At 40.4% G+C, this 12,291-nt stretch overlaps 1 protein-coding gene across 1 annotated transcript in view; it reads right to left on the bottom strand.

Moving 5' to 3' along the window:
- Nucleotides 1-4,456: 4,456 nt before the first annotated feature.
- The window catches only part of mtus2a (microtubule associated tumor suppressor candidate 2a), a 99,423-nt gene continuing 91,588 nt past the window's right edge, over nt 4,457-12,291 (bottom strand). Inside the window, exon 14 of the mRNA XM_060909543.1 lies at nt 4,457-4,805. Within this exon, the coding sequence (XP_060765526.1) occupies nt 4,457-4,805 (349 nt within the window). The remainder of the gene's footprint in view (nt 4,806-12,291) is intronic.

Genomic DNA, 12,291 nt, shown 5'->3' with positions numbered 1-12,291 from the left:
GTGTTCTCAGGGTGTTGGGTTTGCACCACACATGGCATTTCCCATGATGGCCAAAAAGTTCAATTTTACTCTCATTTGACCAGAGAATCTTCTTCCATGTGTTTGGGGAATCTGCCACATGCTGTTGGACAAACTCCAAATGTGTTTTCTTGAGCAATGACTTTTTTCTGGCCACTCTTCCATAAAGCCCCACTCTGTGGAATGTATGGCTTAAAGTGGTCCTATGGACAGATACTCCCATCTCTACTGTGGATCTTTGCAGCTCCCTCAGTGTTATCGTTGGTGTTTTTGTTGCATCTCTGATTAATGCCCTCCTTGCCTGGTCTGTGAGTTTTGGTGGGCGGCCTTCTCTTGTCAGGTTTGTAGTGGTGACATATTCTTTCTATTTTGCTATAATGGATTTAATGGAGCTCCCTGGGATATTCAAAGTTTGGGATATTTTTTATAACCCAACCCTGACCTATACTTCTTCATAACTTTGTCTCTGACCTGTTTGGAGTGCTCCTTGGTTTTCATGTTGCTTGCTTAGTAGCGTTGCAGAGTTAGGGTCCTTCCAGAACAGGTTGATTTATACAGACATCATGTGACAGATCATGTGACACTTTGATTGCACACAGGTGGATCTTAATCAACTAATTATGTGACTTATGAAGTGAATTGGTTGGACCAGCTCTTATTTAGGGGTTTCATATGAAAGGGGGTGAATACTTATCAACACTCCAGATTTCTGTTTTTTCATCTTAATTATTGTTTGTGTCACAATAAAACAACAATGTGCACCTTTAAAGTGGTAGGCATGTTGTGTAAATTGAATGGTGCTAACCGTCCAAAAATCCATTTTAATTCCAACTTGTAATGCGACAAAACAGGACAAACACCAAGGGGGATGAATACTTTTGCAAGACACTGTAGCTGATCTCTAGTAACATTCTGATTTGACAATTAAAAGAGGTTGTTTAGGTTCTGGAGGGACTTAAGATATAAGAGGCAGAGGCAGAACACAATCTCTAAATGATTATCCATGTGACATAATTAAAACAAATGAGCAATTAAAATGACTTTAATCCAGCACTGATCATTAAGAAACATTAAAAGAACTGCAGCAATACCACAGTTACAAACCTCCTCTGTTTTTGCTGTGGTACAGTAAATCAAGGCACATTAATCCAATGTGTATAAGGCTATTATTATTGATCTCAAATGATTTTAAAGTAGAAATATTTATTCCTAATAATCCATATGCTGGTATAATAGCCATTGTATAAGAAAAAGTACATTATATCCAAGAATATCAAAATTTATTTCACTCTCTTCTGAAATGTTTTCTCAAAGCTACCGGGAATGATGACGGCTAATTTACAGGTCCTTTTGTGCACGTTTGATGTAACCTTGTGACCATCTGGGATAACTGGTTCAAGTTAGCAAAAACAGAGGACTTTTTAAAAAATGGCCCCAATTAACAATTCAAGCCAATATAACATGCAGTTCTACAATGATTTAAAACTCAAAATAAACACAAACAAAAATATTTCCATATAAGGTAAAAAAATAGTCTCTAACCAAAAAACATTCTCATTCCTACAAGAGTGTGCTTATTACCAAACCAGTATGTCATAAGAAATCATAAGTATTGTATGGTGTATTTAAAAAAAAAACAGCTTATTAATCTTGTTCGCTGTTCTTGAATTTACCTATGAAAAGCACCATCAGACATTGATATTATAGAAAAAATACCAGTAAACATCTGACAATTTTTTTCAACAGCAGTATCAAAATTGATATCAGAAATTGGAAAACCTTTGAAACAGGTAAATATATGTGTTCTAACACTGGATCTAGAAAATGTCCAATTTTAAAAACAGTGTGGTGTGAGTTATCAAAAATGAGATGAACTTTTTTTTTCCCCTCACCTAATGTTCTGTTCTGAAATACAATATTTTGTTCACAACTCCCACTGTGCAAAGTGTTTTTGTTCAGTTTGGGTAAATTATTTGCTCAGTCTGTGTAAATTATTTATTCATTAATTTTCATCACTGATTTCTTCAGGTGGAATTTTATTGCTATACATAAATTGACTAGGGAATTTGTTAGTCAGTTATCAGTCACTTAGTACTAAAACATTCTGGGTGTATTTTTAAATCTAATGAAACATGCTATTTCATTATTTTAAAAAAACCAAAAACCCTCCACTATCGAAAAAAAAAAATCCCTGAAAGTTAAAGTACAATGGCATTTTAAGACATTTTTAGGCTACATTCCCTTCTAGTTTATTTATTCAGAGAGAATAATTTCTATAAGTAATGCTACTCTACACAGTTAATAATAAGGGCTATTATAAATACAGATAAAACAGCTTCAATTAGTCAAAATTACAATAAAAACTTCTTTTTAGCCTGTCTTTCTCAATTGACAGTATTCTGTCAGTGGAGAACAAGAAGTCTACCATCTCACTGGTAAGACAGCACGTACACATATAAAAAGTGATTTTGGATCACTACTGAGGTGTAGTTCATTCCTAGTCTTATGGATATGGAAGCTTTTGGACCAGAGTCCTAGTATCTATATTTACTACAATCCCAAGTTTCACAAAAGAAAGCCTGGAAGGCTTTTACAACACATGCACATAGCAAAATTTCATTACAACACCATACAAATATTAATATTAAAAATGACAAATAGCAACGTTTACATAGAGAAATTCCTGTAGTATCTTTATACACTGCCTTTGTGCTGCGTGTACCATATACTGAGAGACAGAAGATGTGTGATGTACATGGCGACTTGAGGGGCATGACCCTGAGCGGCAGCCATTACAGACAAGACTGGAAGACCAGAGCAAGTGCTGTGTTTAAAAATGAGCTTATTGGGTGTTTGAGGTTATACAAAATTGATATTTACAGGCAAAACTGTGGACCTTCAGTGATCACGCAAATGAACTGCAACCAGTTACAATGTTCTTAAACCTCTGACTTAAATCTGAAGTTTGGCTAGAGCATGGTGTCACAGACCACTGACAGACCAATATGAAGACCTGGATACACTAAGGATTAAAAAAAAAAATTCATATTTTGAGTGTTAGACACATGCGTTAATTCATAAGGTCTCAGCAAAAAATGAACACAACTCTGGATGGAAATAAATGTTTTGATGTTGCATAAGGTTGTTGAAACAGTGCAATGGCGAATGTCTCATCTCATCTCATCTCATTATCTCTAGCCGCTTTATCCTTCTACAGGGTCGCAGGCAAGCTGGAGCCTATCCCAGCTGACTACGGGCGAAAGGCGGGGTACACCCTGGACAAGTCGCCAGGTCATCACAGGGCTGACACATAGACACAGACAACCATTCACACTCACATTCACACCTACGGTCAATTTAGAGTCACCAGTTAACCTAACCTGCATGTCTTTGGACTGTGGGGGAAACCGGAGCACCCGGAGGAAACCCACACGGACACGGGGAGAACATGCAAACTCCACACAGAAAGGCCCTCGCCGGCCACAGGGCTCGAACCCGGACCTTCTTGCTGTGAGGCGACAGCGCTAACCACTACACCACCGTGCCGAATGGCGAATGTGTGCCGTAATAAAAGCTAAAGGTGGTCCAACAATATTAAAGTGTGCGACTTTTTTTTTGGACAGGCAGTTTATGATTACTTTTACTTATGCAACATGTTTGGTGTAAAGTCTAGATCATACTGCTCCTGTGTGAGAATGTGTAGTAGTGTACTATGGGCTGATTCAATTTTTTTTTTTTTGGCCAGTTTGCACAAGCCTAATAAAATAAGGCAGCAAGGAATATTTAGCCCACAGGCTTGTGAGTTTGACACCTGTGACCCAATCTTTTCTTCCACCAGTGCATCCAGACTTTAAGACCTGCCACAGACCTGAACCATGCTTCAAGCAAAACTGTGTAATTTTAAAGTCGAAGCCTAAAAGCACAGTAGCATTAGAGTTTGCTCTTACATATTGATAGAGATCAAAATGTACGGAATGCTCTTGTTCCGATTGTGAGAACCTGCTGGTGTGTTGATCACTAAGAAGGCTAGAAAGTGTGGGTTGGATACAAAAGACTTCTGCTGTAGTATAATGTTGTGTTTGGCCCCTCTGCGTCCTGCCTTCGTATTAGCAGGCTGTAGGATTTAAATGCACTATAGTGTACTATAGAATAATCACTGCTCATAGAAATGCAGTTACACTGATTTAACAGTTGTCATTAATGTATCAAAAAGACTTTGAGTCTCATATTCTGAAGTATGAACACAATCTGACAGTCAGAGTCTATGCCGGGACACGGATGTCAGACAAATGTGGACACCCAATCTGTGTTTTTTCATCAAAATCAATGTATAGGAATCATCTTAAACATCACACAATTATAACACTTTGAAAAGACTGAAAGACAGGAAAGAGTGATGAAACAGGAAGTATAAATAAGAGCTGACTTTTCAAAGAGCTTATCTGGGTAGTGTGTTGGCATTGGGGACTCGTGCTGGGGAGCTCCTGGCTGCTGGTGAGGCTCTGTGAGTCGGAGTACCCGGGCCGGGAGAGCCCATTTTATGTGCAGGTGTGCAGGGTCCGGGAGAATACGAGTGTGTTGGAGTTCCAGGGCTGGGAGAGCCAGGGCAGGGGGGATTATCAAACCCCGGGAAGAATACCCTGTGGCTGGGGGAGGACGAAGGAGAGAGATGGGGACTCGTCTGCAGAAGCCACAGCAGCTCTTCGTTGTTACGGCTCAGACGCTTCTTCTCACTGGACTCCCTCTCCACGTGCTCCTGCAGGTTAGCATTCTCCTCCGAAAGCTGCCTGTGATGGGCATCACACACACTCACATTCACACTCACATAGTACATTTCAGAGTGCACTTCATCACTGCGCATGCTGTTCTCTCTCTCAGCTAACTTCGACAGAACTGCTTCTACTTCTTTGACAATAAGGTTTCAGTCTTTACAAAATAAGTTTTGCTAAACACAGAGTATTGAAAATCATGTTCAGAGTTGGCAATTTAAGTCAGTTGCTTAACGGTAGACAGCCTTTCGATTTCGTAAAATCGGTGAAATTTAGTTCCCTCTGAAATTTGGTCATTGTCATATATGTTTATTTCTGCAATAGCTCAAACAAAACAAAACAAAAATGGGCCATTCTGCGCCTGGGAAGTTACTTAATTTGAAGGGATTCCCTAGCAAATAATATGCATAAAATCGCTTGCTTCGCACAGTCAAGCAGACAGAGGAAGTCCGTGTGCACATGCGCAGGTTTACCTTCTTCTTCTTCTTTTGGGTTTTACGGCAGCTGGCATCCAGTGTTGCATTACTGCCATCTACAGGTTTACCTTTGACCGTGCACTGACAGTTACAGCATTCTGTTGCTAAACAAACAGCTGATCACACCAAGGTGCTCGCTGACCGCCGATATTTATTAGTTTGGTTCTGCATTTCCTTTCCTTCACAACATAACGTCTTTTCTTCTTGCTTTCCGTTACTGTAGTTGGTCTTTCATGTTTCATTCGCGTCCTCCATTATTCTTTCCAGTTTCAAATTTGTATCCCACAATGCCTTGCACGAATGGGGAAAGCCCACCATGTGATGCATGATGTAGTATCTTGAATTGGGCCATGGTGAAGCAGGAAAAAATAGCGGAGAATTTAGGGCCATGTGGCACTAAATTCATTAATTGTTCTATTTAAAAAAACAAAACAACAAAAAAAACACAATAAAATTGGAAGTATGTGATTCAAATTCTGTAGCTTTCGATCCACTAAACAAAAACAACTGGGTGTCGGGAAAATTCTTTTTATGACCTACACTTGAAAAATCTGAAAGTCAGTCTGCCTTTAAATTCAGAAAGTACGACAAAAGATACAACATTTATCCATATTAAAAGCCTTTATACACCTCATACATAAAATTTTTGCACAGAGAATATGCACACTGCCCTGTGATGACCTGGCGACTTGTCCAGGGTGTACCCCGCCTTTCGCCCGTAGTCAGCTGGGATAGGCTCCAGCTTGCCTGCGACCCTGTAGAAGGATAAACCGGCTAGAGATAATGAGATGAGATGAGATGAATATGCACACTGAGTGTAATGCAATTTTTAAAAATATTTCATGTTCTATTTTGTACTTATTTCACACTGGTTTCGCACAGTGACTGTCAGTAGTGTCCTGAGTGAATCATGGAGTCGTCTAATAGTGATGAAAAAACATAGGTTAATAATTATAGACATAGTCCAAAGAAAGTTTTGGATATGCAAGTTGTTGGAATGGAGATGACAACAGGGAAAGTTGCATTCAAGAGTTACATCTCGTTGAAGAGGTGAATCTGAGAGACAGGGTGTGGGACAGCAAGAAAGAAAGCAACACTCATGGTGTTGTGTGTTCACGGGTGAAATATAGTCACTCAGTTCCTGGACGTGAGTGATATCAGCACCTAGCAGAGGCTCGTGCTACATTCAAGGCCAGTTTGCCACCTTTTTCTGCTTGTCGTTCTATTGTGTGACATTAATGGGACCCAGTGGAACCCTCATTTGATTCGTCAGGAATTTTCGCATGGAAATTTCCCAATAAACAAAATGGATCCAAATTTATTTTTCACCGTACCGAATTTCATTCTTGGTGTGCAAAGACTAATAAGAACACATTTAATGACCTGTGTGATTTCATGTGAATATTTCATTCAGGAAGTGACAGATGAATTAACCAATCAGATTTTGATTTATGGTGGGAGGGACCAAAAATTTACTGCCTTAGGCCTTCTCAAAAGCCAACGCTAGCTTAACTGCGAGTCGGTGCCATCAGTGCAGCAGTGAAGTCACCTTCCAGCCGGTGTAGCGTTCATCAGTAGTGTTAGTGAATGTTAATAAAGCAGTCAAGCCAGTACTATTGAGAGCCAGTTGCACAGGCTAATGACCGAGAAACTAAGATTTCTGTCTCCAGACTCTTCTTCCATGCACACCCATCCATCCATCCATCCATCCATCCATCCATCCATCCATCCATCCATTATCTGTAGCCGCTTATCCTGTGCAGGGTCACGGGCAAGCTGGAGTCTATCCCAGCTGACTATGGGCGAGAGACAGGGTACACCCTGGACAAGTCGCCAGGTTATCGCAGGGCTGACACATAGAGACAAACAACCATTCACACTCACAATTAGCCTAACCTGCATGTCTTTGGACTGTGGGGGAAACTAGAGCACCTGGAGGAAACCCACGCAGACATGGGGAGAACATGCAAACTCTACACAGAAAGGCCCCCATCAGCCACTGAGCTCGAACTAAGAACCTTCTTGGTATGAGGCGACAGTGCTAACCACTGCACCACTGTGCTGCCCCCACATACACTCGCCACAGTATTTTTCACTCAGACTTAAGTATTCCTTTCCCTGTGTAATTTACTTAGTTACTTTTAAAATCAACATCGACAGCTACACACAACGGAGCGACCTGGCACCCTGCCGCTAATCCCTTACAAAATCCTTTGCCCTGTTGCTTTTTTGGTGAGTCTGGCTAAGCTTTGGCTGAGCTGAAGTCTAGGTTTAGGTTTATTTATTTAGCACTCATAAAACAATGGTGCAAGGAGGGAACGAAGCCCGAAGGGCTTGCACAAGAGTTCCACCCCTATCAATAATCAGCATCAATCAATATGATGATGGCTAACAAATTAATTTTGAAAAGTAAGGAGACAATGTACAAAATAGTCATTGTAAAATGGAAAATATAGAAACAAGATACAAAACAAAACAATGTAAGTGGATAATAAGGAGACAAGGTACATAATGAAAAGAAACATCAAGGAGGGATAATATTCATTCATTCATTCATTATCTCTAGCCGCTTTATCCTTCTACAGGGTCGCAGGCAAGCTGGAGCCTATCCCAGCTGACTACGGGCGAAAGGCGGGGTACACCCTGGACAAGTCGCCAGGTCATCACAGGGCTGACACATAGACACAGACAACCATTCACACTCACATTCACACCTACGGTCAATTTAGAGTCCCCAGTTAACCTAACCTGCATGTCTTTGGCCTGTGGGGGAAACCGGAGCACCCAGAGGAAACCCACACGGACACGGGGAGAACATGCAAACTCCGCACAGAAAGGCCCTCGCCGGCCCCGGGGCTCGAACCCAGGACCTTCTTGCTGTGAGGCAACAGCGCTAACCACTACACCACCGTGCCGCCCGGAGGGATAATAATCATGGAAAAAGGACACACAAAAAGATACACAAAATAAATAAATAAATAAATAAATAAATAAATAAAAGTGAAGAAGTGAGGCAATGGAGAGGGCAGAGAGTAGATGTGATGACTGGAGGATCCATGAAAAGGTAAAATGTATTTTAAGCTGCTTTTTAAAATCTTTTTGCTTTAAACATTGTTTAAAGAACTAAAAGATTTGTTTCGCTACAAAAAAAAAAAGCTCTTAAAAACATACCCTGGGAAAATGAAAATCTCATGCCTCCGAGCTTTATCTACATTAACAATTTCAATTTTGGGTTTTTCAAGATGGCGGCTTGAGGAGAGGTAGTGTTCTGTTGAGCTGGTGCGCCATTTCGCTTATTACTTCATAATTACACCTAAAATCGCAGTTCATCGTGAGTTCTTGCCACTCTTTAACATATAATGAGTATAAGTACCTATTTTCTGAGACAAGCTGACAATAAGCCGAACAGAAGAGCAGCCGCAAAAAACGCGGAGGAACCTAGCCAGAAGGCTAACGAGGTCGACACGGAAGATAACGCTAGCTCTAACTTGCTAGGACCCGCATTCCGAGAAGTGGTTTCTGAGATCACAGCGAATATCTCCAAGATTATTGATGATAAGCTAAGTCCATTATCACACCTACTTCAAAGTCATCATGAGGAGCTAGACACCCACGAGAAGCGAATTACAGAAGTGGAGGGACGAATATGTGCTCTAGACGATACTGTCGATCCAGTGGAAAGTAAAATGAGGGCATTAGAGAAACAGGTGCTTGACTTAACCGAACACATAGACGACCTGGAGAACAGAGGCAGGAGGAAGAACATATGTATAATTGGACTTCCAGAGGGCACCGAGGGTGACAACCCAACGCGTTTCTTTGAATCATGGCTGCCAGAAATCTTGAACACTGAAACCAAAACAGGTCGAATCAAACTGGAGCGAGCACACCACTCCCTAGCACCCGCACCCACCTCCTCCCAGAAGCTGCGATCGATCTTGGTAAGATTTCACAACTATCAGGACAAATGAGTGATTAATGCTTCGTGGAACATGGGGAGGACGAATCAAACTTTAAAACATGGCAACTCCACTGTGATGATTTTCCAAGATTTTTCAGCAGCTGTTGTTCGCAAGCGTTTTGAAGGAGTGAAGAAACGTTTGAAGCTAATGGGAGCTAAATACACTTAAGTCTACCCTGCCTCACTTAAAGTCACCTTCCGTGGCGTAACACAGATGTTCCAAGACCCGACTGCTGTGGAGCAATACACTGATTCCCTGGGAGTGACCTCCGAAGCTCCTGTCATTTCTAGGAGCAACCCTGATGACAGCTAAGTTTGGAGCGGATTACATTCTCTACTTTTGTTTTACTGTCGAGGACACATCTCCTTCATTTGAGATAAATGGTACATTCTAAGAATATTGAGTTTACCGAACTGTGATATAGGTAACTTTATGGCGACACCTCTCTGCGCATCAGGTAGATCTGTCTTCTGTCGCTAGAGAACCCTTTTACTCGATCTTCTTGAATAGAGGGACAGTGTTTGTCATCTTTATGTCAACAGACAAACTAGAATGTTATTGTTCTTTGTATGATACTTTTGTATTTAGTACTCGGCTCATCTTTCACTTTAAAAATGTTCTAATATCGACAGCATGTGAATTATGGACATATATTTCTTGTGACTTAATATGACCTTGTCTATGCTAAAACTGTGCACCTGGAATGTCAATGGTATTCACACACCTGTTAAGAGGCGGAAGGTTTTGACTTATCTTAAAAGGGATAAAAAAATCTTAAAATTGCATTGCTTCAGGAGACCCACCTGGATGAGGTAGAACACCTAAAATTACAGCAAGGGGGGTTTAATATGGTTTTCTTTTCTTCATTTACATCAAGAAGCAGGGGAGTTGCCATTTTGTTTAAGAAGAACATACAATTCAAAATCTTACACTGCATTAAGGATAAGGGAGGACGTTATTTAATTATTAAAGGTGAATTGTGTGGGGAAATAATTGCCATCATGAATGTGTATTACCCCCCTGGCCATCCTAGTGACTTCCTAGCCACTGCATTCTCTAAATTGGCTGATCTCAATGTCAGAAATACATTAATTGGAGGAGACTTTAAGTGGCACTTAAATCCTTATAAGTTTCCAGTCGGCAAAATGTCCACTTCTCAGCCTACTGTAGATTTGTTAATGCCCTCTGTGAAGACTTGGATTACGTAGATGTATGGAGAACTCAGCACCCAGCAGAAAAGGAGTATACTTTTTTCTCAAAAGTCCATAACTGTTATACACGTATAGATTACTTTTTCTTACCAAAAGTATTGTTACAGTCAATTGCTTGTAGTTCTATTGGTAGCGTGGTTGTATCCGACCATGCCCCAGTTTTTATCCAATATCACTTCAGAGATCCAGTTCCTCAAACTAGGTACTGGAGTTTTAGCCCTTTCATTCTTGCAGATCACAAATTCATTTCTTATTTTACAGAAGAATTTCAGTCTTTTCTATCCATTAACTCAGCCTCTACAGAAGACCCATCATTACTTTGGGAAACATCAAAGGCTTTTTCAAGAGGTCTTGTTATATCCTATATGTCAAGTAAGAGGCGCAGACAAGCTGAACAAAGAGAAATCCTAGAATCTAAACTTAAAGTGGCTGAAATCCAATACATTAAAGCTCCTTCTTCAGAGAAAATTAAAGAAATATCTGCTTTGCGCTCAGCTTTAGACTCCTTATTAACTCAACATGCAGAAAGGAAAATTAGATTTGCCAAACAAAGACTATATGAACATAGTGATAAAGCAGGGAGATACCTGGCCTATTTAACAAAAAAAAAAATCTGACTCCATAGTTATTCCTTCAATCACAGACATTAATGGTAAGCAATCTTTTGATAATCTAGTTATTAATGACACATTTAAAAAGTTTTATGAAAAATTGTATAATTCAGAACTACAAGATACCTCAGGATTAATGGATACCTTTTTTCCTCCCTTGATCTTCCCTCTTTATCAGATGAACAGAAACTTATTCTTAATGCCCCTATATCTAGACAAGAAGTGCTGAATGCTATTAGTGGGCTACAGTCTGGAAAAGCACCTGGGCCTGACGGGCTAGGCAGTGAGTTTTATAAGGAGTTCCAAGAGGTCTTAGTTGACCCCCATTAAACATGTTAAATGACTCTTTCGAAAGGGGCGTCCTGCCTGTGTCTTTGAGAGAGGCTAATATTTCATTGATTCTGAAAAAGGGAAAACACCCAGAGGATTGTGCCTCCTATAGGCCAATCTCTCTTCTCAATGTAGACCTAAAAATTCTCTCGAAGTTACTAGCAGGACGGCTAGAGAGTTTACTCCCTGTGCTTATTAATGAGGACCAAACCGGTTTTATTAAAGGCCGTAACTCATGCAACAATATGCGCAGATTGTTGAACACAATACAAATGTTCCATCAGCAAACAACAGACGGTCTAGTTATCTCATTAGATGCCAAGAAGGCATTCGACTGTGTCGAATGGCCTTATCTTTTTAGAATAGAATGCCTTTATTGTCACTATACACATGTACAATGAGATTAAAGCTTCTCCAATAACAGTGCAAACAGCGTGGAGAGAGAGAAAGAGAGAGAGAGAGAGAGAGAGAGAGAGAGAGAGAGGAAGGGGGGGAAAGGTTTTTCACACCTTAACAAGGTTTGGACTTGGACAACAGTTCATCAGTTGGGTTAAATTGCTTTATAGTACTCCTCTTAGTTCTGTACTTACTAATGGGCTGAGATCTTCCAATTTTTACATCAAGAGAGGCACAAGGCAGGGCTGCCCCCTTTCCCCTCTTTTGTTTGCTTTGGCAATAGAACCGCTAGCTGAGGCAGTTAGGACAAATCCTAACATACATGGCTTAGTAGCTTCACGTAAACAGCACAAGATAACACTGTATGCTGATGATGTTTTGATCTTTATGACTAAACCTGAGATATCCACCGCTAACCTTATTGACACTATCAGTAAGTTTAGCACTTTTTCAGGTTATAAAATTAATTTTAATAAGTCTGAGGCCATGCCTCTGGGTGCCTTAAAGGACCAGCCTAA

The sequence above is a fragment of the Neoarius graeffei genome, chromosome 25, assembly GCF_027579695.1.
Source record: "Neoarius graeffei isolate fNeoGra1 chromosome 25, fNeoGra1.pri, whole genome shotgun sequence".
In the NCBI taxonomy this organism is placed as follows: domain Eukaryota; kingdom Metazoa; phylum Chordata; class Actinopteri; order Siluriformes; family Ariidae; genus Neoarius; species Neoarius graeffei.
The sequence above is the reverse complement of the archived record's forward strand: the minus strand, read 5'-3'. Positions and strand labels throughout refer to the sequence as shown.